We start from the raw sequence: 27,152 nt of genomic DNA on the forward strand, positions 1-27,152 counted from the left end.
ATGATGACAATGATGATGATGATGATGACGATGATAATGACAATGATGATGACGATCTTGATGATGATGACAATGATGATGATAAAAGTAATGCTAAGTAACATCCAGTAACAATCACTGGGTAACTAACCTGAGAAGATCCATCCTCCATGGTCACAGCAATATGCTCTGTATTTAGAGCAATTAATATACAATAAGTAACATTAAACAAAATCTGCTAAGCAACAATGAATAAGTAACAGTCAATACCTGACAAGAGCCATCCTCCTTGGCACCACAGTCACAGAAGAACGCTCCATATTTTGAGTATGTAACATCATGGCCGCGGTGACACACACGCGCACACACAGTACACACGCCAACACCATCCACCATTCTACATGAGTGGCAGTGGTACCAGTGCTGATGCATAAACTCCTTCTGGGTTAGTGTAAATGTGCACAGCTTGTTGCACATGCTGTCTTCATCCTGCACAATAAATAAATAAATAGAGGTAAAAACAATAATTATGCTGAATCATCCATCCTGGCAATAAAATACTTACCATAGGCCTATAATTCTCATCACTCTTCCTATTCTCTCTCTTTCCCTATTTGTATTTCACCCAGATGGGGAAAGGTTAATTCTGCCACTTACCCTTCCCTGAGAAGGTCTAGTCCTGCACTGGACTTATAACTATAGTTTGCAGAAAAATAATTTGACTAAACACTATGGTCTGCAAATAAATACAGACAAAAGTAAACCAGTGAATAACAAAAAAGGATGCTGAAGGGACAGCTCAAATTAAGAAATCTAAAAAGGCTGACATACATGACAACTGTTGAGACATTATGACTGATGTATGAGTGATGCAGGGACACACGAGTCAGGAATAAACTTCTGCCTCAGACGTGTGTTTTTCTACACCACTCATATATACCAGACAGTAAGTAAATGCATTACTTACCGAGTCCTCTCCTGCACTATCGTCATCTTCCTGTGTGAGGTCATCCACCCAGTCTGAATCAGTGTCCACATTAAGATCCAGCTCGTATGGTGGGGACGTCACACCACTGCGATACGCCACTGCCCAGCGTTCACTGTTCACCTGTAAAAAAGGGTCAGGATTCTGATGATAACTATGACACACACACTATCATCAGACATCTTAATCCCATGAGTGGCCACAAACAAACAGCAATACTGTACAGTCAAAGAGACGTGTGTGAAATTACCTTGAGAGCAGCAACAACATCACTGACATAGGTCAGCAAATGACACATTGACTCCAGTAGACCCTTGTCACTCTCACCAGCAATCAACTGTTTACTGAAAGCAAAAACATACTAATATTAGTAAACACACCCATAACTAGTAATCATGACAATGATGATGATGCCACTACTATTACTATTATTTATTATACATACATACTGTACATACATCGTTTAATCCTATGTTGCTCTATGAGGAATGTAGGAGCCACGGGCTAGCCAAGTTGGTCCTGATACTTAAGATGAGAGAGTGACCAGCCTCACTCACCCCTGAGTGGAATTACTTAAGCAATAAACCTCAATCACTGTCTGGATGGATGGATTATTATTATCATTATGTTGTAAACACAAATGCTAATTGCAATAAGGAAACCTCATATGGTGTGATGGAACTTACCACTGAGTGACCCACTGTGTGGCAGCCCTAAAGAGTGTGACGTGGCCAGCACCAGACCCAGCACTGGCCAGGGATGACATGACGGCCAAGAGGTGGGTCATGCTGGCCAGGCCCTCGCTGCCACCACTCACCATACTTGAACCCAGAGGCACCAGAGAACGCAGCAACCCATGGGCCACCTCCTGTTATACAAGTGCACAGTAAACAAACATCATCATCATCGTCATCCAACCTCTTCTTCCCATCCACAGGTGGGGAGGCAGGGTGGGAAAAAAAAAAAAAAAAAAAAAAGTGGAAGTAATCAACAGTATGATACAGGTAAACATCATTTATCTCAGCATTCTGTATGGTGATATATGCACTGAGAGTCTGAAGGAGCTACAAGGAAGTGTGGGCAGCTTCTCCCTCACTGGTTACGTTAGGTTACAAAGTCATAAGTAATTTACCTCTTTATTGTTTGTCATTTACCTCCATATTCTTTCTCATTTACCTCGGCATTCTGTGTGTCCTGTGTTATGATATAAGCAGTGAGGGTCCGAAGAAGCTGCCAGGAGGTAGGTGCAGCCTCTCCCTCAGTTGTTGGGGGTGCAGTGAGGAGGTGTGTGGATAACCAACCCTGCAACACCCCGGACTCCAGCCACGATCCCACTGAGATCCGGCTACACACTGATGCCAACGTGTGGTCACTTGGGTTCTTTTCAGCTGCACACACACACAAATACAGGTGCATCATTATCATCAAGTGAATTTTATATTTATATATATGGCAGATAATGCTGAAAAAAAAAAGTGAAGTGGGTCTTGCCAAGTGCTCAGCTTTGTCTGGTTACAGAATGTGTTTGAAGATTTATCCTGCAACAGTGTAATTCAAGTTGATATATCCAGGTTACAGGCACTATGGGTCACAAAAGTATCAGTGCACAATATGCATGAAACATTTTGGACCACAGAGCAAAGGTCACAGAAATATTAGTGTCCGACCTACCACACGTTGGCAGCCCTGATGTCGGGATGTGTCATATCGCCAACTAACATCCTCCTCTAGCAAACATATAGTAAATGTTATGATTATATAAACAGACACTGTTCATGCACAATGGGATGCTGGTAATGTCAGAAGCTGTTTGAATATTTTTGGTGGGCACAGGACCTCCTATGCATCAATACTTTTGTGAACCATAGTACATCAGTCTTACCCAGCTGGAAGAGCCTGATGAAGAACTTGATAACATGGGTGTGTAGAGGTGATGACTTGACATCTGAGCTGATGGGTGGGCTGAGCAGCACTGAGGAGAAGTGTGACTCAGCCAGGAACTTGTCCAAGGCAAGCTTACCTGCTGGCACCTCCAGCAGGTCCTCCAGGAATGTTGTGCATCCTTCCAGAATTTGCTCATCAACCACACTGACAAAATGAATGAAAAAAAAATTATCCTCTTCACTACCATCTCCACCCAACCTCTTCATCCCACCTAAGGATGGGGTGAGGCAGGGTACAGAAAGCAAGAAAAAACTGACAGAGGGAGAACTATCACCCCCATGCACAACTGAATGAGCCACACATTCATTTACCATTCAAGCCCAAGAATCCTGACTCCAACTCACAGGCATAACCTTCTACACATTCAGTCTCATGATTCGTTTAAGATGGAGGTATAAACATGAAGATAAAAATACTACTGGTACTACTAATCCTTCATATGTAGGATATGACTGAAGAAGACTCTCAACAAGTGTGAAATATGAGTACAGACTGATGAGGAAGGGAGGGTATCAGGGAATATAGAAAGAAGTGTATAAATGATGTATAAGGAATGTATAAAGAGAGTATAAGGGATGCATAATGGAGTACAACATGAAAACAATAATAATAACTTACCCCTCATAAGTAGCAGAAGACTGAAGCAGACTCTCCACATGTGTAAGTAGGTGTGCATAAAGGCTGAGCAGGAATGGGTCTGGTGACGTCGATGAGTCCTGTGTGTCTTGTGGGGGCAGCAAGCGGTCCAGGGCGGAGGCTACAGACTCACTCACATGGTCACAGCTGGCATCCACAGACAGGCTTATCAGGGTGCTGGTTAACAGACTTGCTGTTTTATCATCATCGTGGCACCACCTGACAACACCAACAGGGAGAGATATAATGCACTGTAAGAAAGTAAATTTATTTGTTTATGGTTTTTATTAGTTTGTCTACAAAGGCTCCAACATGATTGCAAACGTTGGCCTTGGACACCTAATGACAGCTCTCCAAGTTGCTGGATCTCATAGCACCCTATCTTCAGGCCCTTATCCCTGAGGTGACATTCTATGATCTCACCATCATCAACCAGACCTCCTTTCCCACCCTAGGGCACGATGTGGAGTAGCAACATCCAGACAGCCTAAGTTTGCCCAATTCAATGCGTCATGCTTCCATTCACTCATCATTCAAGCCCATGGAATCCTCATCCCTGGTCTTTTTTTACCTGGCTCTCACAAGCCAACCCTCAACATTCACAACTCTTACCCTCTATATTCAAGCAGGTATAGGCAAACCCCGATTTATGATACCCCTAAATGCGATACCCCGGAATGACAATGGGGGTAGAAATACCACCCTACCCCGCCTATCGTAGCCGTACCACCGGTTTTGCAATGGGTTTTGATTTTGATTTTACAGATTTTGGTATTTTAGACTTAAATTTTGTGTTTAGGTTGATTTATAAACTGTTTATTGACTTAGATTAATGTGTTTTAGTCATGGGTGGAGTGAACATTTGGGGTACAGATTCTCGCCCATCAGAGGAGGTACAAAACAGTGTGGACAACTAGGTGACTCAGCAATGAATATTTTGTGTTTGACCACTGAACTCTCATCTAACATATCATGGAATACATAACAACAATTTTAAATAAATATTAACAATTATGAAAACCTTAGAGTAAATATTTCAAGTATCGATGAAAACTCTAACCGATAAATCATGTGTTTATATTCGGGTTGTTCGAGGAAAAACGCTTTGAAAATACAAAGAAATTTCTACATAAATGTTGGAAAATAAGAGAGAAGAAAATACAGGAGCTCAGCAACCAGAACAGTACCTAAAACAACATAACAAGGGGCCGTTGAAAAGGCTCTCCCAACTGAATCATCGATCACATTCCCCGTCATGACCCCGTCAAAACATCCACGATTCTCAGTCACAACAATTTGCACCTTGGACAATTCTCCGTTATTCATACATTATTAATATACATAACAAATGATTATCTAATTGTCCCGGGACTGTCTGATGGTGGGACTGTATACAATGGTGCTGTTTCTTCTCTACTAAGTTTGAATAAGAGTCGGAGATCACATTCTCCAGTGACCTTGACTGGGTACCAGCAAGACGGGCACTGGTTTTAAGTTAGCTCCTTTTACAGCTGTTAGGCCACTTAGATTGCCTATAAACTTGTTTTTGGACTCATTTGCTTGGGTTTAGGACTTGGATGGGGGGGAACCCTAGGCTCAAAAATGCATCCCTACACTTTACACGTTAAACTACCCCAAGATACGATACCCCGCCATGTGATGGGTTTTTACTTAACCAATTCCACTGTTAAACTGGGGTATGCCTGTATGTACTCTTCAAAAAGTAAACCAAACTCTCTACTTCTTAACTACTTCTGCCCTGAGAACAAGTTTTCAAACCAACTGTGATCTCAAACTTTTACCGTTGCTTAATGCCTTCAGTCCAATGACATTTTTTTAATTTTAATTCTTGATGCCACCAGCTGATTTTTATCAGAATGAAAGCTTTCTTTAAACTGAAGAGGTCAGATTCAACTTTATTAACCATTTCATTACAAGAGGTCTCTCCCAAATTGAAAAAAATCATTTGTAGACAGCAGCAATCATATAGAGAAAAAAATAAAAATAAATTAAAAAAAAAAAAAAAAAAAGGGTTAACCTTTTGCCTTCTATGAATGCATTATTTTACTTAGACTGAAGGAAATTTTAGTTGTCTGAGGGCTGCAAACACTCTTTTTTAATCTTGGGAATTTTCTCAGATAAAGAAACGAGTCTATTTAGTTTGAATAAACTCCCCTAGTGTGGCCACGATAACAAAATGGCTAAGAGTACGAGTATAATAACCAGTGCTCACCCTGCAAGGTCAGTTGCAAATGTGAGGAGTGTGTGCATGACGTGCTTGAGTGCTGGATTAATGGTGAAGGACAATTGGGCAGACAGAGTACCAACATGTCCCATCACAACACCACACACGTATGTCTCACCGGGCAGGACCTCACCACTCAAGCTGTTACGCTATGGAGGAAAAAAAGAATATCAACTACAAGTTTCAGCATCATCATTATCCTGACTTTCTTATTCCAATCAAAGATTGTGGGGAGGCAGGATGATTCTTGATTATTTTAAACGTCAGTCTGAAGCCTGGTGGGGTACTAGTTCATTCTGAAAAATCTACTTTACTGTGAAAATAATCTACAAGAAAACTACATCTTGGTGTTTCCATTCAAACAGAAAAATGTTTTAAATTTACAACGTGTAATTACGTCACATCATCACAATCATCCAAACTTCCTTTTCACATGTAAGAATCCTGGAGTGAAGCAGGACTCAAGAAAGCCATAACTTGTCCTGCATTTCCACAGCAATCTCACCCATGCATGAGCAGCAGGGAAGTCTGTCATAGTGTTTGCATTCCAGTTATCCAGGACGGTCTTGAGGGGTGCCGGGAGGGCAGTGCGTGTGAGGCAGGGGGTGTGGGGACCAGCACGGGGCAGGTGGCCCCCAGACACTGCCAGTACTGAGCAGTATGCTTCAAGGGCCTCAGGGGATAACTTACTGCCTTCCTCAAGCACACTGTTCATCTGCTGTAGCAAACTCCATCTGTGGATGAGATAGTAAAGGTTACTAAAGGAACATTTCCAGTATATGCACTGCCAAGGTTACTCAAAGGTTCCGTTATGGAGGGTTCTGCTCAAATTAAAATTCACATGTCATACATTTCAATGGAGTCCTATGCATAATCAGGAGAGACCCATGTTGCACACAAAACATACTGTGCTTAAATAAACATTCTCACAGTGGACATTACTGAAGCCTTCTGGGTTGGAGGAGTAATGCATGATCTGTGTCAATATACAGCAATATACATGACCTAAAGCAGTAGACCATCACTGATCACTATAATGTTTGTTTACCTTGTGGCATGAGCAAGAGCTTGGATAATATTAAGAAGTCCAACTACAGGCAGCTGCTCTGCAGTTATGTCCAGTGAGCGCAAGAGGTCCGAGTTGTCCCCAGAGCGCAGGTCAACGTCACCCTTCTGACATGCCTCATCCAGGGTGACCTGCAGCCGCGCCAATACCGTGTCGAGCATGTACAGGTCTGAGAATGCTGGTAGCTGCTCTGGGGTCATTAGTGGTGTGCTGGTCATGTTGACATACCCCTGAAACATAATACTTACTCTTGTTTCTGAAGACCACTGAACATGATAGCACGTCCAGGTGTCTTCACCTAATGGCACCTCTCCATATGACATGAATACTAAACTGTCACTGCAGGAAATAGAAGCCTAGTTATAAGGCAGGAATGAGTATCCTTGGTTACTAGTCAAAACCACCCAGTCTGACTACACCAAGCCATCAACTGAATTGATAGGGGTTAGGTACCTTCATCCATTTTGAAAAACACACTATAGCCAGTGACAGTATCATTAAGACTTACCTTGCCCAACAGTGATGTAATGAGATGATTGGCAACCTTCAGATCATGCTTCAAATTGCACATGGTTTTGGCAACAGATTTCAACAAAGCATCTGCCTTCTGCGTGGTCAAGCTCTGCCGAACTAACCCATCCTACAATGGAGAAGAGATATAGTACGAATCAGACTTGTGTATGACAGAGTAATGAGTCAAAGTGACAGGTATTTCACAGTATGTCAACGTCAGTAACACAACCATATGATTCTGTAAATTGATCATTGATGAAATATAATATTCCTGCTATTTCTTACTATGTGACCTGTATTACAATGATAAAACATTCCTACCGGGTATTGGAACCTACATAAAAACCGTGACAAATCTTAAACTAATCCACTCAAGCTAATACCTCTCCTTTTTTCTAATCCTTCACTGGAACTTAACATACTGAGTTATCTAACATCTCAATAATAGTGACATAATACTGGGCCATCCCTTCCTCAACTCTACCCACACTGTCAGCAGTTCCAGTGTTTTCTGCACTGATCTTCTCAAGTCAAACTCATCTTTCATCAACATTCATCACCTGACAGTCCATTCATCTATTCAGCCACTTTAACATGAGGCAATAGTGTAAAGTCCAGTACTTGCATCCAATACGTAGAAGCCACAATAAAACACTATTAATTCTAACCTTTATCCATCCATTGAATATCTTGTGTGATGCACGTGGGGCCCAGAGTAAGGCATGGAGGAGGCGGGGACCTTCCATCTTAGCCTCAGCAGTTGACATGGTCTCCAGCGCAGAGACAGATGGGGGCATAGTGAGGAGGAGTCGGTATGCCAGGGAGAAGGCATACTGGACCCCACATAGCCCCAGGTATGTCAGCTGTGGGTCTGAAGGTCGGCGCAGGCTGGGGTCAGTCTGCGTACCGATACCCAGAAGGCTGACCAGTGTGTCATACAGAGTGCTGTACTTGAGGGTGTCAGGGGTGGCCAGAATGAAGCTGCATGCCTGGTGAACAATATACACAAACACATATCACCATCATCATTTGTCATCATCCGAACCAGAGTTAGGCACTTCAGCAAACTGCAAATTCCGCAATTAAAGGCTTCACCAAACCCTGTTTCAGAGGTCTGCCACCAGGTGGTCTAGTGTCGCCGAGACTCGATTAAATATTTTTGCGAGGTTTTAAAGACCTGTGAAATTGTACCTAATACTAAGTTTATAATAATATTGTTATTTATAGGATTTTTTTTTTTCTTATTCAATCAAGCATATATATATATATATATATATACTGTATATATATATATACCTGTAAAAAGAGAATAACCAGGCTTTCAGAGAATCTTAGCGTGGGGACTAAAATAGTGTGCTGTTTGTTTACATATACTTGAATAAATCGTGTGCAGTTAGTAAAAGGAGATTACCTTCAGGACTTCTGATGTGTGTGTTTTAGCATGCTTTAAAGAAGTAAGCTGTTCAACTGAAAATAATGTATTGAACGATTGCTTAGTTGGTGAATTGGCCATATTAATCCAAACAAACGGCAGTGCGGTGTGACACTATAACCACAGCAGAGTACAAGGAGTTGAAGTGTAAACTTACTAAACTGTGCAACGGAGCCAGGGAAACATTTAAAAATATTATTTATGTTAGACTTTGGCTACTAAGATGTTCAAGACATCTAACAGGTCCGTAATGTTAGGAAAAGTCATGTCAGGCAGGGCAGCATATCGAAAAGTGCTGCTAAATATGTGGCTACACATCTATTTTCTTTTGTGGATATTAACGAATGATAAATATTTTAATCACTGTTAACTTGCTTTATGGACGGTTCTAGTAAAATTGCCTAGGTTTTGTCTCTATGTTAAGCTTACAGAGATGAGTAAACTGATGAAAGCTGAGTTTACAAAATGACACTTGTAATACATTATATATAATCAAATGATTCCCATATTGTAATTTCTTTGTAGCATATCATGCCATCTGAATAATTTGATGAGTAAAATATGTTTTGAGATCTTGTACTTTGTGTCAAAATTAAAAAGAAACTACACACTGGCTACTTTTTCAGTGCCTATCCCGCATCAGAGCCGGGCGACGGAAGCGAACCTGGTAGCAGATTTCTGAAACGGGATCTGGTGATGTGTCTAACTGCGGAAGTGTGATTTGGTTTGCAGATTTGAGTTTGTGACAAATTTTACACAAATTTGTGATTTTGCGTTTGCGAAAATATTTCTGCAAATGCAAACCTACCCGCAAACCAGGCTAACCTCTGAAAACTTTGAGTGTTTTTTTCTTATGAATGGACCTGCTCAAGATGGAGCTGTCTCAGTTGTTGGGGGAGTCTGACTTTGACTGAGGAGTGAGGACTGAGGAGGATAGAGCCGAGGAACTGAGATGGACTGGTGTGTTATCTTGTCAAGTGTGAGCTGAGAAGTGTAATGATTTAATTCATTTATCTACAACAGTGAATGATTTACCAGTGTTCTGTAGTAAAAACAGTCTAATATACTAACATAAAAATATTTAAAATACTATATATATATTAGTTTTACTCTGAATATAATTCTATATATCACTTTCAGTACTACAATTTCCAAACTTCATAGTGTCACCTACTGTTAGTCAGAATAGAGCAAATAAAGATATAATTGTAGTGGATGAGTAACTAGGGATGATTTTCAACCCCTTGATTATGAAAAATATCATCCTAAACTTAATAAAATTCTCTAATGGTATCCAGAATAAAATGAAACTGATGCCCTGGTACTGAAAGGGATACAGATGGTTTGCATTTGCATTCGCGGAAGCACAAATTTCGTGAAGTCTGTGGACTTGCAGTTGAGGAAGGTAGTAATCTGAGTTTGCGGATTTGCGTTTGTGGAAGTAAATTTTCATTTGTGGTGCCCAGCTCTGATCCCAACCTCATTTTCCCTGCCAGTCAGCTTGTAAAAACCTTGTGTGGGACAAAAAAATTCATAATTCCTTCACTACAAATGTTATTCTTGATATAGTAATAATTATACCCCTTGCTTACCAGGCCATCTAGCTTGGGTGTGTCCTGCGTGTTGGTCTCGGCAGGGGTGAGTGTGTAGAAGCGCGGCCGAATGGCATAGTCTTCATTGGTGTAATTCTTGCGGTAGTTTTCTTCCAGGTCATGCCACACATGGTACAGCTTCCCCCCACAGTCTTTGGCAGAGTCCTTCCCTGACCCCTGACTCTCACACTGGGATGATATGGGTTTGAACAAGTTCCACTGAACCTGGGTGTGATGGACATAAGAGTTGTGGTGAAGAAAAGAAACAAGTTACAGAGAACAGAGGTAAAAAGCTGAGGGGAAGAGAGGCAAAATGTGGAGCAGATATACAGAACCTGTTGATATTATGGCCCCAAGCTACAACAACATTAAGTGTCCATATGTCAAACATATGGATTACAATAACCATTACTCACCTGTTCAATAAGAACCTGTGGTGCCTCATACAGGTTCTTCATCAGGTAGTCAAATATCAGTAGCAGCCTGGCCAGATGTAGGACTTGTGTGTCTCTCATGGGTGTGGCAGCCACTGGTGCAACACTCACAACGGCACTGGCAACACTCAGCAACACACTCTTTTTCTGCATCAGCTGCAGTGAGTGGAACAAGAACAGCAGCAACTGGGCATGTTCCACATTTAGATCTGAGGGAGAAGGTGGACATTTCACCATCTTCATCCTGACCTCTTTTTCTCATACAAGGATCAAATGAGTACGAGTCCAAGGACCAAGAAGAGAGAAAAAAATATAAATATAACAATGAAATCTATAATAATAAAGGCGAGTGTTTGTATGTTTTTTACCTATAAACTCAGCTCCCTTAGGGTCTAACCCACATATGATACATATTCTGAATCAGCATAATCCAGTGAGTGTTTTGGTATATAATTCATTAGGATTAACTGTATGTTGGAAAGTTACATTAGGCATATTGGCTGAAGGCCCGATCAGCCCTTCGCAGGAGCTAGCTGAAAGTCTGCCTGGAAAGTGGATGTTTTCGGCTAATGCATAAATAAAACAATTTACCTTCTGTTTCTGCCTCAGGTGCTGGTGGGTTGGTGACAGACTTGGTGAGTGTGTTAATGACACGGTGCCAGATGAGAACACAGGCAGTGTCAGAGTCACATTTCAGTTCATCTTTGTCACGACGCTGACGCAGCAGCAGAATCTGAGAGAGAACACAGGAGTAATAATGTCACTTTACAAATATACTAATCCCACCATTCAAGCCCCTGGAATACTGGCTCCACAGAAACATATTAACTATAATCACTACACTTATTACCACAAAAGATTACAATTTCACTATCAGTCTGTACTCTGGTATGGTATCCTAAATGAGGGCTTATGTAATAAACTTCTGGAACATAACAAGGGGGCTCTCCTAAACTTAATAAAATTAATAGGGACTGCAAGAATAAAATATAAAGACAAGCCATCACTGTATTACAGGAGTTAACAAATGGTTGTTACGTAAATGGTACCTGCGCCAGGACGGTCAGGGTGCGAGGGAGAACCTGCAGGGGCCAATCTCCATCTGGGGTCCACGGTGACACCCCCAGCTGGGCCAACAGTGTGTTCTGTAAGGTCTCACTGAGGAGGCCTGAGGCAATGACGTTGTGTGTGTACCGGTACAGTGCATAGGAAAATTCATCATACAGTGATCCCAATACTGGACCAAGGTATCCAATGAGGCTGCCTGTAAAGATAATATAAGGATGATGTGAGTTGGAGGGAGGATAGCCTGATGGTGGATGATACAGTGCACAGAAAAAAATCATCCAATACTAGACCATGGTATTCAGTGACGATGCCCCTATAAATGAAATCACAACTTCAGGTTATTGGTAGCATCTTACAGTACTCAAAGTGTTATAATATTGTACAAAAACTTCTAGTCATCTTTGGCATTCTTTTTTGCTACTACATCTACAATAACACTATAGAAAAACTGGCCTACTAATGTACCATAAATAGGTATATGACAGCACTGTCAGTTTCCCTCAACTTGCAGTATCTTTGAGCAAAGATGTGCCTGTAGATATCCATCCACTTGAGCCATCCACTCCAAGAGATCTCTTGTAATGGTTAAATTGCAAGCACCAACAAGCATACTGCAAATGTTCTGAATCACATTCACTGACAAGACTTACCAGAATCAGATTTGGCCGTTTCTCTATCAAGGTCACGTATGATGGCAGCCAGGACAACCATGTGTGTCTCAGCCAGGCCGGCGCGCACATACTGCTGTACATATGCACACTCACTCTCCACCAAGTAGCTATTCATCAGCAGGAAGATGTGTGATGCCAGGGAGATGAACTGTTTAGGGAGAGAAAGGGAGATTAAATGAATGGGGAAAGAAAATATATTACCAATCGGTCATATTATCTTCACTATCATCATAAGCGCTATCACCACTTCAAATTTCATATGAGCCTGGGGCCAAAATAAAATAAAAACAACAATATCAACAACTTAGTAACATGCTGAAAAAGTGAGTATGAAGTTGTGACTAAATGAATATGAATTTGTGACTACATGAGTAATACAAGTGAGGCACTGACCCCATGTGGCTCTCCTTTCTCAGGCACAATGGTGGTCACTTCTGAGTTGTGTCTGTGGGGAGTCTTGGCCTGTGAGTCACCCGGGGAGGATGAGGTTGAGTCACTGTCCCCCCCACCACCTCTGCCCCCACCACCACCACCTGGAGTGGAGGGGTCGTCGCCCCCCTCACCCGGAGTGCTGGGCTCCTCAAACCACGCCCCGATGATTACTGAGTCATCATCTGAAGATGGGGGGTCATTCCATGCCAAAGTCAACTTTGGCCCTAAAAATAAAATTCTAATAATGACACTGCATAATTCACCAAACAAAAGCTTCAAGTTTCCATTTATAATACAGTACAAAGTCTGAAATCCAAAATGCTTTAGTCCAAGTGCTTTACAGAAACTGAAATATTTTGGAAGGTATATAATATTTTCGAAAGTAAAATCATAATCACAACTTGGAGAATATCAAGTTTAAATAGCCTACAGTGCCATAAACAGTATGTCAAATGAAGTACCACAAATAAGGAATATATCATTTGTTGCAATACTCATCCACAAATAAACTTTGCCTACCAATGTGCACTGACTATGTAGTGAGATGATATCAGTACCCACTACTGCATGAAATAAAAAATGGAGAGTGCTTTTGGAAACTGGATGTTCAGAAGTGCTTCACAATAAAACACAATTGTGTAACACACATCCAAGCATAAGTTAGCATACTTGTGTAAAGGTATGGAAATAATTCAGTAATACACAACACAAACAATATATAAACCTCAATATATAAACCTAAGCTTCCGAGATCTATCTATCTATTGCCAGATGCCTTAATCCCGTAAGGGGTGGCCACAAACAAATCGCCTCCACGTCGCCCTGTCCCTCGCCATTTCACTGCCCCGCTCCCAACTCACATCCCCCTCTCTCATATACTACTACTTCCTCAGCCTTTATCATCCTCCTTCTGTGCCTGCCCTCCTCTCTTCCTATTTCTTCTATCTTTCCTACCACTTCTTATTGCTTTTCTCTCCTTTATCAGGTGGCTTTACATTGAATGACAAGCCAAATTGTTTCCTGTAAGCCAAGAAACCATTTACAAAGCTGGGTGTTAACCATATAACCAAACCATACGTGCTCCCTACATGTCAACAAGTGGGTTGGTGGAGGGTTAGTGCCCCTCCCCATAAAACAAATAACTCAAAGTCAAATGGCCACCCCTTATGGGGTTATGGTGTCTGGCAATAGATAGATAGATGGATAAGAGCCAGGATTCAGGGAGCCTGAATGATGAGTGAATGGAAGCGTGGCCCACTGGAATGGACAAACATGGGTTGTTTAGATCTTGTTACTCCTCACCCTGCCCTAGGATGGGAAAGGACGTCCAGATGATGATGATGATTATGATGATGATGATGGTGATGATGTGAACGTCATTCAAATAAAAGCACTACCGTACTAAATGTTATGTCCATCACATTTTTTTGTCCTAAATCTCTAGGCTATGTCACTACCTTCTTGTAACTAATGGTCATAAATCAAATTACCACAATTTTTGTAAATAACTTGCTCATAGTCATTTACCATCATTAGTTTGATGGTTATGACCGTGACGAACGTTACATTTTAGTGTGTGATGGCAGTTACAAAGTCCTGCATAACAGCTGTCACAGCAAGACATACACGAAAGTACTGAAACAACTGTGAGAAACTCAGGAATGTAAATACAAATCGTCAGGTCACAGTTCACTGTCTGTTATAAATATATGCCAGATGAAATGAATTAATTTTGGTAATGGGTGAATTAACAGCCATCTCAGTACCATTCAGCTCAATCTTTAAACTACACAAAAAATTACCTGTATGTGCCCCATGAAATGCACAAAAATCCATCATCAATTGATGAGGATAGTAGCTGCATGCTGTTAAACCAAGATCAGTCAATGAGGTTAGCAGTTAATGGGTTAGGACCTCATACAGCAAAAATCCCCTCCCTCCTTACCATTCCTCTATCTACCCCTGTACACACTCCCACCACACCCTCCTACCACTGATCCCAACCTTCACCCCCAGCATCCTTACTCCTACACTCCAAACCTCCAATTCTCCAGCCCCAATCCCCTTAGCCTCCGATCCTCCAAATGCCCACTTCCCCCACCTTCCTCCCCAAAGACCCTACCCCCCCACCCACAATTTCCCCACCCCCTGACCCTCTTATTCCCTCTGCCACATCCACCCCAACACCACCTCACCAGCTTCCCCCCTATTCTTGATCTCTCTCTTTCTCCTTCTGTTTTCCTATAATCAACTAGAGTTAAATAATTATGGAGTAAGTAGTTCCACCAACTACAATCCCAAATAACAAGATCTTCAAATTATACTTTTTCTTCCGCCATCAGCACAAACATCAAACTAGAGCCGTAAACATGAAGCCCCAATTGTTATTGAGCAGTCACCTCAAGGAGACGAAAATATTAGCCTAAGTTACTGTCTGGTTAAACAAACATCCCTTACCTCCCTCCTAATCCTTTGGAAGGAGGATGGTGGGCTGCAGCAAAAGGGAATCTACAGACTGCAGTCCATCAGGTTCACATTCAGAGTTACTGCTGCTGTTACTACTGGTACTACTGCTGCTACTACTACAACTGGTGCTACTACTGCTATTTGGCAACTTGTGTGCTCGTACCTTCTTCCCCGATGCTGCCCTCAGAGAAGTCGTCCTCATAGTATGTGGTGGAGTCAGAGTAAGTGAATGTGTCACCCTCAGTCCAGGGTCGGTGGGCACGCTTCAAACTGCACGCCTGTACCATTGATGATAATAAAAAGAATCTGATTTTTTGTTTCTCCAGGAGAATTCACGAGCACTCAAGATACATTTACATCTCTGTAAATACAGTTGACATTATTCACATACCACACAAACTTCACAAACACTCAACACATTTGCATCTCCTCAAATTTAAGCTGACAATATTTATGTGCAAAACAAACTTCATTGCCAAAGTGGTAGCATTTAAACCCAACAAAACCCTGGACCGGTCGCAGAAACCAAAAAGGTCATATGCTTACATGTTATATATATTGCAAAGTGGCACACAAACTCTTAATTTCTTACAATCATTGATGGAACAACTGTGGTTATTACATATGGTCAGCCTGCATCCCATATTACAGAATATATTCAGAAGGCAACCATACAGGAAGGCCAAATATATTCCATCATCAAATTCTTAAAAGTAAGGATAGAAAACTAGAGGTCGCATCCCACTTCGCGATTTCAGGTTTAAGCAGACAACTCTAAGATTCAGATTATCCATACAGAGGCTGGACAACATACCTTTCTGTATGAGACTGTGGCCAGATAGAAAAGCAGCTGGTTTAGTGGTACTGCTGAGAAGAGTCGTGCCAGCCTTTCAGTTGCTGTATAGGTCTCGAGGGGGTCAAGGCGGGCAGGTTCAGGGGGTCGTGGGGGAGTGCGTCCTTCCACCTTGACATCCTCCAACAGCCCTGTCATGAGTGTCACACCCTGTGATGCCAGTGCCACACACACCACACCAAACCCTTGTTGCCTGAAATACCAGTGATGAAACATTACTTGTAGTTTATGTTCCTTCCTGCTGGGACTACAGCATGCAGTATAACACAATCTAATGATACTGCTTATTACTTACATATTCTCCTTATGGGGCAATGTAGGATTGGATGATGATGATGTTTTTGTCAGGACTGCTGCCATACATCTCTTGTATACTGTATAAAACTAATAGTATTACAAATAACAACTCACACTTTGATAAGGTTGATCCTGGTAGAGGCAGAATCCTTCTTGCTAGGACTACGACCCTTGTCCTCCTTTTTGTCCTGTGTGGCAGCGGCCGATGACACAACCAACATCAGCTGGTGCAATCCTGTCATCACCAACCACGACCCCATGAGTTGCAGGTTTTGTACATGCTGAAAGAACATCATCATTTGGTTAATAGATATAATAAGTGAGTGTGTCAGAAAGTGAGGTATGGAGGGTGACAAGGCTAGGGAACTGACAGAAGACTAAGCTGGTTGGAGGACTTATGAAAATGCTGCAATTACATCATCACATATTCAATATGGGCCATAAATTCCCACCTTCAGAAAATATTATCATGACAATGCTGCACATTATCTGAAACTCTAAACCTTGCACACACTGTGATGCATGTGATTCTATCTGTCATCCACAGCTGTACAAGCTCGTAAAAATCCAACATTGTAAAGCGTGGTACATACATGTCCTCCTGCCCTGGTTGAGGTGCGCACAGCATTGAGGATAACGTTGAAGAGATCCAGGGCTTTCTCGGCAATCACAGGGGCAGCTGTGTCAAGGTCATCTTCTCGGGGTGGTGGTGGCGTCTGAGGTGCAGGCAATCAAATCACATGTGTTAACCTACATATCTAATAGCTACTGTGAGTCACAATCTAATTCAATCTGGAGATACTGTAACAACTTTTCCTTAATTTGTTTTGTCCATGACACTTCAATATGATGCAAACCATGCTGATTTCAAAACAAATTATTTAACACAGATACTAAAGAGTCTCAGGATGCAACCTAAAAAATAACTAAGCAAGAAAGAGGTGCTACAGAGCCTCCTATGTCACTTACAATACAGTATAGGCCAGAGCTCTCCTTATGAAGTGTCATTTTTTTATTACTTTCTTTGCTATTAAGTCCATTTTAACTTAAAAATGCACTGTCTACTGAAACTCAAATGCCACATGTAAAGTTGATCTCACAACTTCCATCAACTTATAGTACAACAACAAAGGCTATCTTTTGGAAAGCATCCCTGATATACAACATTTAATGAATACTGTACCTTAAAGGATGACATGCCCTAGGAGGTGACAGGAATAATAACTGTGGCAGCTGCTATAGTGTAAGTGGTGATGATTTAAAATGACCAATGCAAAATAACTGTGAGCAACCAGTATGTACCTTAGAGGATGACGTGCCCTGTGATGTGACGGGAATAATGGCAGTGGCAGCTGCTACAGTGAGGGCTGCCAGGAGTGCTGCCATAGCAATAGTGGCCAGCTTCTGTAGGTGGACAGCGTTGAGTGGCTCCAGCAGTGGCAGGGACAACACTCGCCACACTGTGCTCAGTTCCGATACTACATTGTTCAGTCTGGGTACACAAATTATTAGCATTAATTACTAGCACTATCTATCTATCTATCTATCTTGTCAGACACCTTAATCCCGTAAGGGGTGGCCACAAACAAACTGCCTCCACGTCGCCCTGTCCCCCCGCCATTTCACTGCTGTGCTCCCAGCTCACACCCCCTCTCTCTCATATACCTCTCCGCTCCATCCCTCCATCTCATCCTTGGCCTCCCCCTCCCTCTCCTCCTCTCCACCTCACTCACATACACTCTCCTTGCCAGTCGTTCGTTCTCCATCCTCTCCACGCGGCCAAACCACCTCAATTTGTTTCTCCTAACACATTCTATCACATCCACATCCACATCAAAATGCTCCTTCACATCCTCATTTATCAGTCTGTATCTCCAAGTGACTCCACATGCTCCTCTCAAATAACTCATTTCCACTGCTCTCACTCTTGACTTGTGACCCTCCAACAAGGTCCAAGCTTCACTTCCATACATTAGAGATGGTATCACAATACTATGATGTAGTAACTTTTTTACTTCCATGCTCACTTCCCTGTTTCTTATCACTGCTTTCAAGAAACCAGCAACCTTTCTTCTTTGCTGTACCCTTTCAAGCACCTCACCCTCTAAACTTCCATCCTTACTCATCACACTACCAAAGTACTTAAACGCACTCACATTTTCCATTTCCTCCTCACCCAACCTCACTGTACATTCAGTGACTTCATTTCTCTTGAAGAGTAGCACTAGAGAAGGGAAATAAGAGACAGAAGGCTTTCATTAATGCCGACTGACTAAACAAGGGTAACTAAAGGAGGGACAACACTCACCACAAGGTGTTCAACTCACATCCTACACTGTTCAGTCTTGGTACAAAATAAATTATCCTGTTTAGTTACTGTAACACATTACGGAGCTTACTTTAAGCTTCTAATCAAATCAATACAAATAACTCCATGCTTCTTCTACACGAATCCTCATATTGGGCTTGGCCATGATACGGTCAATGATTTTTGGTAGCTACTGAGGCTAGCCAAGGTACACTACAGACTGCGAGATAAATCAAGTGCCAAAACCTGCTAATTATTTCACAACTGGAAACGGTTGGGAAAAACTACTAATGCGATGTGTAATGAGATTTGCAACAATGCGAGAGTCTCAGCTTGGCCTAAGATTCTTATTACTTGTGGTTCAATGTTTCCTGCCTAAATGTGATGATTGAGTAGCTCATTACAAAATACACTGTAAGGTCCCAGGTTCTATGTCACCCTCGACTTACGTCAATCTCGAGGTTACAACAGTCTGTTACAAGTAAATTTTTTAAAATACAAAAATGAAGAAATACATGTAAAGCGCAGGGGTTTTAAAGTGTTGCTGTCTGCCACAAGATGTCTCTGGTGTTTTCCCGCCTCATGCTTGACTGCCACCAATCAGTCTCAGTCTTACTGATATCACCGTTTTATACGTTGTTACACTGATAATTGAGTTTGTTTTTGTCCTCTTGATTCAGTGATGCCTAAGACAAAGTTTCCTAGTGACAATAATGATTCCAAGAAATGAGAGACCATCACGTTATGTGAAAGAATGGACATTATTAAGTGGAAATGAGAAGGGAGAAAAGAAATCAATGATCGGGTGTGCGTTGGGGATGAGTCGGACAACTGCTGCCACTACCATCAGGGACAAGAATCGCATCTTGTCTCATGTTAAAGGCGCAACTCCTATGCAATCAACTGTGATCATTCTACAACAGAGTAACAAAACTGCTTGGGTACATTAGTGTTATGGAGTAAAATGTGTGTTGGCAGTGTGCACGAGTGTGAAGACAATGGGAGAACGAGGAAGCGGTGGCCCACCCCAGCTGCCACCACCACTGTCACGACAACAACAACATGTGCCGGTACCACCACAACCGTGATGACTGAAAGGCTCCTGTCAGGTGACGTGGCATACCAGGAGTACAACACCTTTTTTATTCCATAAAAATCATAAGTTCAGAAGTCTGTGTTTCACATCATAAGAGAATCAGAAGTACAGTATATGATGTATGGTTGAAAAGTCCATATATGCATTAACATAAGGTATAAATGTACGATGTACCGTACAGTAAAAAAAACTCGAGTTACATACAAAATCAACTTCCGTCTCAGATGTAGCCCAGGACCTTACTGTAGAAGAAAATCCCTTGTATGTATACATGGCTGACTCACCCTGCTTTCATAGCCTTGCTTCAATATGTTAAGCAGATAGTTCAGATACAGGTAAACTGATACTGGTATGAATAAAGAGTAAGACAGATGGATGGACAGAGACAGACATGGACAGACAGACTGATGGCTCACCCTGCTTTCATAACAAGTGCTTCAGACAAAGTGGTGGGAAATCCATGTCCTCTGCCCTCCAATAACTCCTTGTAACGCTGTGTGTACTTGACGATGGTGGGCAGCTTCAGACAAACATCAATGAGTTGTTCCCCTCCCAAGCTCTGCAAGGCTGACACACATCGACTCGCGAACAGATTCTGCAATGGAGGTAAAAAGTTGATAGTAAAGTAGCCCCACTGAAGTACTGTTGTTACTCATGTCCCCCTGTCACACTTGGGTACATTACTCTGTCCAGCATGCAGGAGATCAAGGGTGGGGCTTTGTGCAGCATTCTGATGTACTGGTGCTGCATTAGCTGCATTATCATATAGTTTTAGATGTCTGGTGGTCCAGGGAGTTATGTGCTTCAACTGGATGTGGCCCAAAAGGGTCTGGTTCTAAAGGGGAGTTGAGGTATACTACTCACAAAGTGCCTTTTCGGTGAGCACTTGGTCATTCATGCTTTAAATGCAAATATCAGGACAGTAGACTAGCCCTGGGCCCCTATATTCTTGATGCATGATACATCTTAACATTCTCTTGAATGCTGTATTACATGATTTTAAGGGTGGATCTCAAAGTGACTTTGGGGGATTTCACATCTTTCCTTAGAAATTCATTCCACACACTGCACCTAAGTATCCTCTTGCACAAAATGTCATTGGTGCATTTTTTTTTTTTTTTAATATTAAAATCATATAAACAATATACAAAAGAATGTTAAAGTAAAATATGGAAAATAAATCACTAAGGAAGAGGTGTTTGGAAGCCTCCAGCACCACTTAAAACAAAGACCTAGTACAGTACTGGCACAGTTGGCATCACTAAAATATAATACCAACAGAATGGAGAGGGAAAGAAAAAAAAAAAGGGGCATAAGCCTATCGAGTGGTAGGGAAGGTATATGGAAGAATTAATATAAAGAAGGTAAGAGAGTGATATGAAGTACTTGTGAGTGATAGGCAGGGTGGCTTTAGAAGTGGCAGAGGATGTGTGGATCAAATATTTGCAGTAAGACAGATAGTCGAGAAGGTGTGAGAAGGACTATAAGGTACTTATGGAATTTATGGATCTGGAAAATGCACAAGACAAAGCAGACAGAGAAGGATTGTGGAAGGTTTTGTGCATGTGCGGTGTAGATGGTTAGCCACTAGGTGCTGTCAAGTTTTTGTGATGGTAGTGTGGCATGTGTAAATGGGCACCTAAGCGATTGGTTCACGATCAATGCGACCGTGTGACAAGGTTGTGTGATGTCCCCATGGTTGTTCAATATATACTGTACATGGATGGGGTGACGAGAGACATGAAAACACGAGTAATGGAAAGAGGGTTGACGTTGGTAATGAATGGAGATGGATGAAATACTTCAAATTTGTTGTAAGCTGATGATGCAATGCTACTTGAAATACCAGACAAGAGCTTGGTTGACTAGTGCAGAGTTTTGTAGATGTCTGTGAGCGTCGTGCCTTGAGAGTAAATGCAGAAAAGAGTAAAGTAATGGTTACTGAGAGAGAGAAGGTGACTCCCAGCATGATGTTACACTGAATGGAAAGAGACTGGAACTGGTGAGAGTTCAAATACCTGGGTACGTTGATAGAAAAGAGAGGAAAATGTGCAAAAGAAGTGGAAAGCAGAGTGACAAGAAAGGAAAGTATCTGGTGCTATGAAGGCCTTGATATAAAACAAAGGCTCGAGAGTTGCAGCTGCGCAAGAGTTACATGAAGGACTGTTGCTGCAACTTTAACATACGGATGTGAGACTGTGGTGTGGCATGAAAATGAAAAGTCAAGAGTAAGAGCAACGGAGATGGGACTGCTGAGGAATGTATGTGGAGTACAGAGAGTGAATAGGATATGGAATAATGTGATTAATCAAAGATGCGGAGTGAGGAAGTCTGTGGACACCAGAATCGAAGAGTGTGTACTGAGATGATTTGGTCATATGGAGAGAATGGATGACAATAGAGCGGTGAAAAAGTATACCTGAATGAATCTGATGGACAAAGGAGGCGAGGTAGGCCAAGAAGGTGGAGGGATATGGTGGATGAGTGTGTGAGGAAGAAAAATATGGAAGTTGGTGAGGCTAAGGAACTGACAAGAAACTAAGCTTGCTGGATGAATTTTGTGTGAAGAAGCGCATAACCTGGGATTTGGCACCTTTTTTTAACATGACAGCGTTTGGCCTGACTATCAGATAGGTATATGTGAAGCTACAGAATGTGGTGAAAGTTTTCTGACCTAGCTGATAGAGCCAGGATTCCATGGGCATGAATGATGAGTGAAAGAAAGCATGGCCCACTGAACTACGCAAACTTACGCTGTCTGGACAATGTTACTTCTCATCCTGCCCTAGCGTGGGAAAGGTCCAGATGGAAAAAAAAAAAAAAAAAGAGGTGGGGCTCTTTACTGCGCAATGTTTTGCTCTACTGGGCACAACCAAGCTACTCAACAAAGCTCAATAGAATAAAATATTGCTACTCAGTGAAGACTTCCCTCAGACAAGGTGTGTTTACCCAATTAAATAAACATCTGAACCTACCCTCATATCCACTCCTGAGTCAGCCACACTGGCAAGGGGTCCATCAGCATCCTTGTCTGGGGCACTTGACGCATTGGGCGCGTGTGGGGGTCTGGGTCGTGCACCTCCCAGGTCATGCAGGGGGGACACAAGCTGCTCCAGGATGACCGCACTTGGATCACTACGCCCTCTACGAACTTCCTTTGAACTCGCTCCTTCCTTCTCTCCTGCAACAGTATACTCTATATCAGAATCAACATCAATGGCACTATCTCTCTGTCTGTCTACCTATGGCCAGATGCCTTAATCCCAGAAGGAATGGCCACAAACTAATCACTTGGATGGAGTGACCAAAAACAAAATACCTCCATGTCACACTCTGCCTTTTTCTCCTGCAACAGTACCCTCTATGTCATCAACACCATCAATGGCACTAGCTGTTCAGCTATCTATGTACAGTATCTACAATAGAGGCCATAATCCCAGATGGGTTGGTTGGCCATACACAAATAACCATGTTGTATGTGATTAGGTAATCTTCTCTATAAAATTTCATGCTGAGTTCTCACCATCAACTGACTGAAAAGCTAAGTGGCAGGGAGGATAGAAATCAACAGTTAATACAGCACACCCTCATTTTACGATAAGGATGTGTATTTGAAAACTAAAAGTGGGTGGGGTCCGTCTCATATAAGTGTTAACTTACAACATTTCACTTCATTGTAAATGCCTGTATGTATAATCAAAAATTAATGCAATACCTGGTACTAATCCTTACTTATGCTGCTCTTTAGCATAAGCTATTTCAGCGTACCACTGTACAGGCAGTCCCCGTTTTACAAATGGTCGACTTATGATTTTTCAACTTTATGATGGTAAAAACTTTACTTCAAAATTTGAATTTTGATCTTTTCCCGGGCTGGCAATATGTGGTACGATACTCTCTCATTATACTGGGCAGCAGCAGTGAGCCGAGTCCCACTGTGCCCACATAGTTGCTAGTGTAAACAATGCTTCAATGCTCTACAATGTTCTGTGTTGCCCTTTTTTTTTTTTTTTTTTTATACTCCCCTGTATCTATGCTGTGTCCTGTGCATCCATCAAATCTACAAAATGCCCATCTGTCTCTCCTGCTACTGGTTAGGAGGAGGCAATTACTCTTAAAATGAAACTCAAGATAATAGCCCCACATGAAGGCAGCAAGCCCACAGTGTCCTAGTCATATTGGCTGTAGGTCATTTAGGCCACAATGTCCAAACTGACAAACAGTTGAATCGCCTAACGGCCTAAACAACATAACATAACCTATTTGGACGTTATGGCCTAAATGGCTTAAGGCTGAAACAACCAGGATCAGGCCCATAATGGCAATCACACATGAACTTGGACTTTGCAATCAACCTCAGTACAGTATTCAATAAATTACATGAGATATTCAACACATTTTAAAACTGGCTTTGTGTTGATGACTTTGCTCAACCGTAGGCTAATGTAAGCATTCTAAGCATGTTTATGGTAGGCTTGGCTAGGCTATGATATTCGGCTGGTTAGGTGTAATAAGTGCATTTTCAACTTACGATAAATTCCGATTACGATCACTTTCTCGGAACATGACCCGATCGTAAGTAGGGGACCACCTGTATAAGGTGTCCTGTAAGAGTTTTGAGAAATCATATTATTCTAGAGCCAATTTTGGGGTAATCAATGTTGTATCAATATGGATCCAATGCTCAACCATTACAAAACTACAATCACTGAACTGATGACTTTGTAGGTTACTTATCAGGGAGACAATTTTCATCCATAAGATCATGAGTAATTGTAGCTTTGTAAAGGCTGAGAAATACCCCATGCTGACAATGCCTTTTAATCAAAATTATCCCTCAAGTAACCTCCTCAAGTTTCTCAAAAAACTCGTGGAACACCCTGTGCATTAACATATGCTAACTTGTTCCTTCATCACAGGCTATTTCAAAGTACCATTATATACCATGAGATACACACAGACACCTGGCCCACCTTGCTAAACCTTGTCAAGAAGCACATTTTACATGGAGGATAGTACTGGTTATCAAAAAACACATGTAGCTATAAAAACATAACATTTAAACATTTATATCATCATCGTCATCATCCAGACTTCAAGTTCCACCCCAAAGCCCTATATACATGAAGGCCCAGAGCTGGTCATAGAAACACACACAAACATAAAACCCATGAGCCTTTTATCTTGTATTAATTTATACCAAGAACTGCAGTTACAGTAGTGTTGCACTGTAAAGTTATTTACATTACTGGACAAAAAGAATTAGGCTCCACCTCTAAGCCATGCCAGAAGAGCCAGAAATCATGGTATCCATGTGTACACCCTCATCAAAAACTACCTGAACATCTGGACACCATGATTGAAAAATTAGGGGGACATTAGCCTGCCATCTTGGAATGGCTGGTATGCCTGACTGTGGAGTGATGCACTGCAGGACAGAGCAGCAACCACTACTGACAAAGATGTGTACGAGATGAGCTGTTATCAGATTCTGAGGTGATTTTGTGGTGCTTATGGTGTCCAGATACTGTTTGGTGAGTGTGTACAGAAAGTCACATATCTTCTCAAACTCTGACAGATACCGTACATAATGGAAAAAATGATCCATCTAGAACACATACTAGTAAAAGTAGGGTTCTCATTTTATTTCACCAGCTGTAAGCATTATTCAGAAGGAATTGGGAAGATAACTGTTTCTTGACCAGGTTAAAGATGAATGAACTATACAATTACCAAAACCTTAAACTAAATGATCTGCTTCACATACAAAAATTAACCAGATAAAACATTAAAAACTACTGATACATAACCTTACAAGCCATGTCAAGATTAGAATAGGAAAAAATTAGTTCATTAATAAAAACAGAGTGCCATTACAAACACCCATTCATCATTAGCTATATCAACAATGTCACAGTTCATGAAAAAGCATGAAAAATAACAAATGCCATTTCATGAAAATAAAAACAGTAACACATCACAATACACAAAAAAATGGGATGACAGCAAGAAGTCAAAGTTCATAAGAGTAATAAATTCCAAAAGACACATTAAAATACTGTATATCTGATAAACAAAAAAAAGGGCACAAAACCATGAAAGTCAGAGTTTACAATAAATAACATTCAAATGCACAAAAAATATAAACTGTAAAGCATTCCAATATGCGCACACACACACACACACACACACACACACACACACACACACACACACACACACACACACACATCCTGACGAAAGGTGACACGTGGTGTCCCGCAGGGTTCAGTGTTGGCACCAATCATGTTTACGGAACATTTATATATGATAGAAATAATAACATCGGAACAGAGAGCTACTTGAATATGTTTGCTGATGATGCCAAACAACAAAGAACAATAAATGGCAAGAACTCATACAAGAAATTACAAAAGGATCTAACAAGATTATATGAAAGAAGTCATAAATGGCAGATGGAATTCAAGGCAGAAAAATTCCAGGTAATAAATTTTGGAAAGAGTGTAAAGAAGCCTGACTTGGACTACAAACCAGGGAGCAACAATTTACAGGTACCTGACAAAGAAAGATTTAGGATAAAGATTTAGGTGTAATTATCAATAACAGACTATCACCAGAAGACCATATAAATGAAAAGTAAGGAACATGTATAAGAGATTAGGTTTAAAATTTGGCAACACAAAACATTTACAAAGAGAGACATTACGATCACATGTGGAGACAAAAGCAATACATGATAACCCAAACTTACAATCCAGCAACAAAAACATAGACAGATAGACACTTTCCCAGTAGGTAAAAGGACACAAAAGATGACGATAATAACCAAACTCATAATTTGACAACACAACCATTAACAAACACACAACAGTTCTGGCACTTTCCCACAATGAATGGATATACGGTGCAAGAAAACCAAACTTGTACTCTCTTCACACTAACGTGACCTAACTGCTGTCTCTCTACCTTGAATACTGAGCTGTAAAAATAGATTAACACTAAAATATGGTACTAGACATGAGGTGCTATGGAAAGAATGGAGAGCTGCAGCACTGTCTTTCTCTGTCACTAAGCAATGCAAAATAAGCTACGTAAGGATGAACATTTGGGCCAAGTTAAGGTGAAAATGGTTTAG

At 41.4% G+C, this 27,152-nt stretch overlaps 1 protein-coding gene across 1 annotated transcript in view; it reads right to left on the reverse strand.

The window, feature by feature from the left end:
* Positions 1-27,152, reverse strand: part of poe (E3 ubiquitin-protein ligase-like protein poe) — a 79,829-nt gene that overhangs the window by 47,749 nt on the left and 4,928 nt on the right. Inside the window, 26 exon segments of the mRNA XM_080282249.1 lie at positions 250-468; positions 947-1,087; positions 1,215-1,308; positions 1,651-1,832; positions 2,141-2,352; positions 2,847-3,052; positions 3,527-3,763; positions 5,778-5,938; positions 6,295-6,523; positions 6,838-7,085; positions 7,364-7,495; positions 8,037-8,357; positions 10,393-10,617; positions 10,809-11,035; positions 11,418-11,559; positions 11,876-12,090; positions 12,545-12,713; positions 12,959-13,221; positions 14,970-14,981; positions 15,627-15,741; positions 16,278-16,509; positions 16,728-16,894; positions 17,207-17,329; positions 17,916-18,105; positions 20,434-20,612; positions 22,993-23,198. Coding sequence (XP_080138375.1) covers positions 250-468; positions 947-1,087; positions 1,215-1,308; positions 1,651-1,832; positions 2,141-2,352; positions 2,847-3,052; positions 3,527-3,763; positions 5,778-5,938; positions 6,295-6,523; positions 6,838-7,085; positions 7,364-7,495; positions 8,037-8,357; positions 10,393-10,617; positions 10,809-11,035; positions 11,418-11,559; positions 11,876-12,090; positions 12,545-12,713; positions 12,959-13,221; positions 14,970-14,981; positions 15,627-15,741; positions 16,278-16,509; positions 16,728-16,894; positions 17,207-17,329; positions 17,916-18,105; positions 20,434-20,612; positions 22,993-23,198 — 4,847 coding nt within the window.

This window comes from Coenobita brevimanus, chromosome 12, assembly GCF_032717465.1.
Source record: "Coenobita brevimanus isolate Jiangsu-jjx chromosome 12, ASM3271746v2, whole genome shotgun sequence".
NCBI classification, from domain to species: Eukaryota; Metazoa; Arthropoda; class Malacostraca; order Decapoda; family Coenobitidae; genus Coenobita; species Coenobita brevimanus.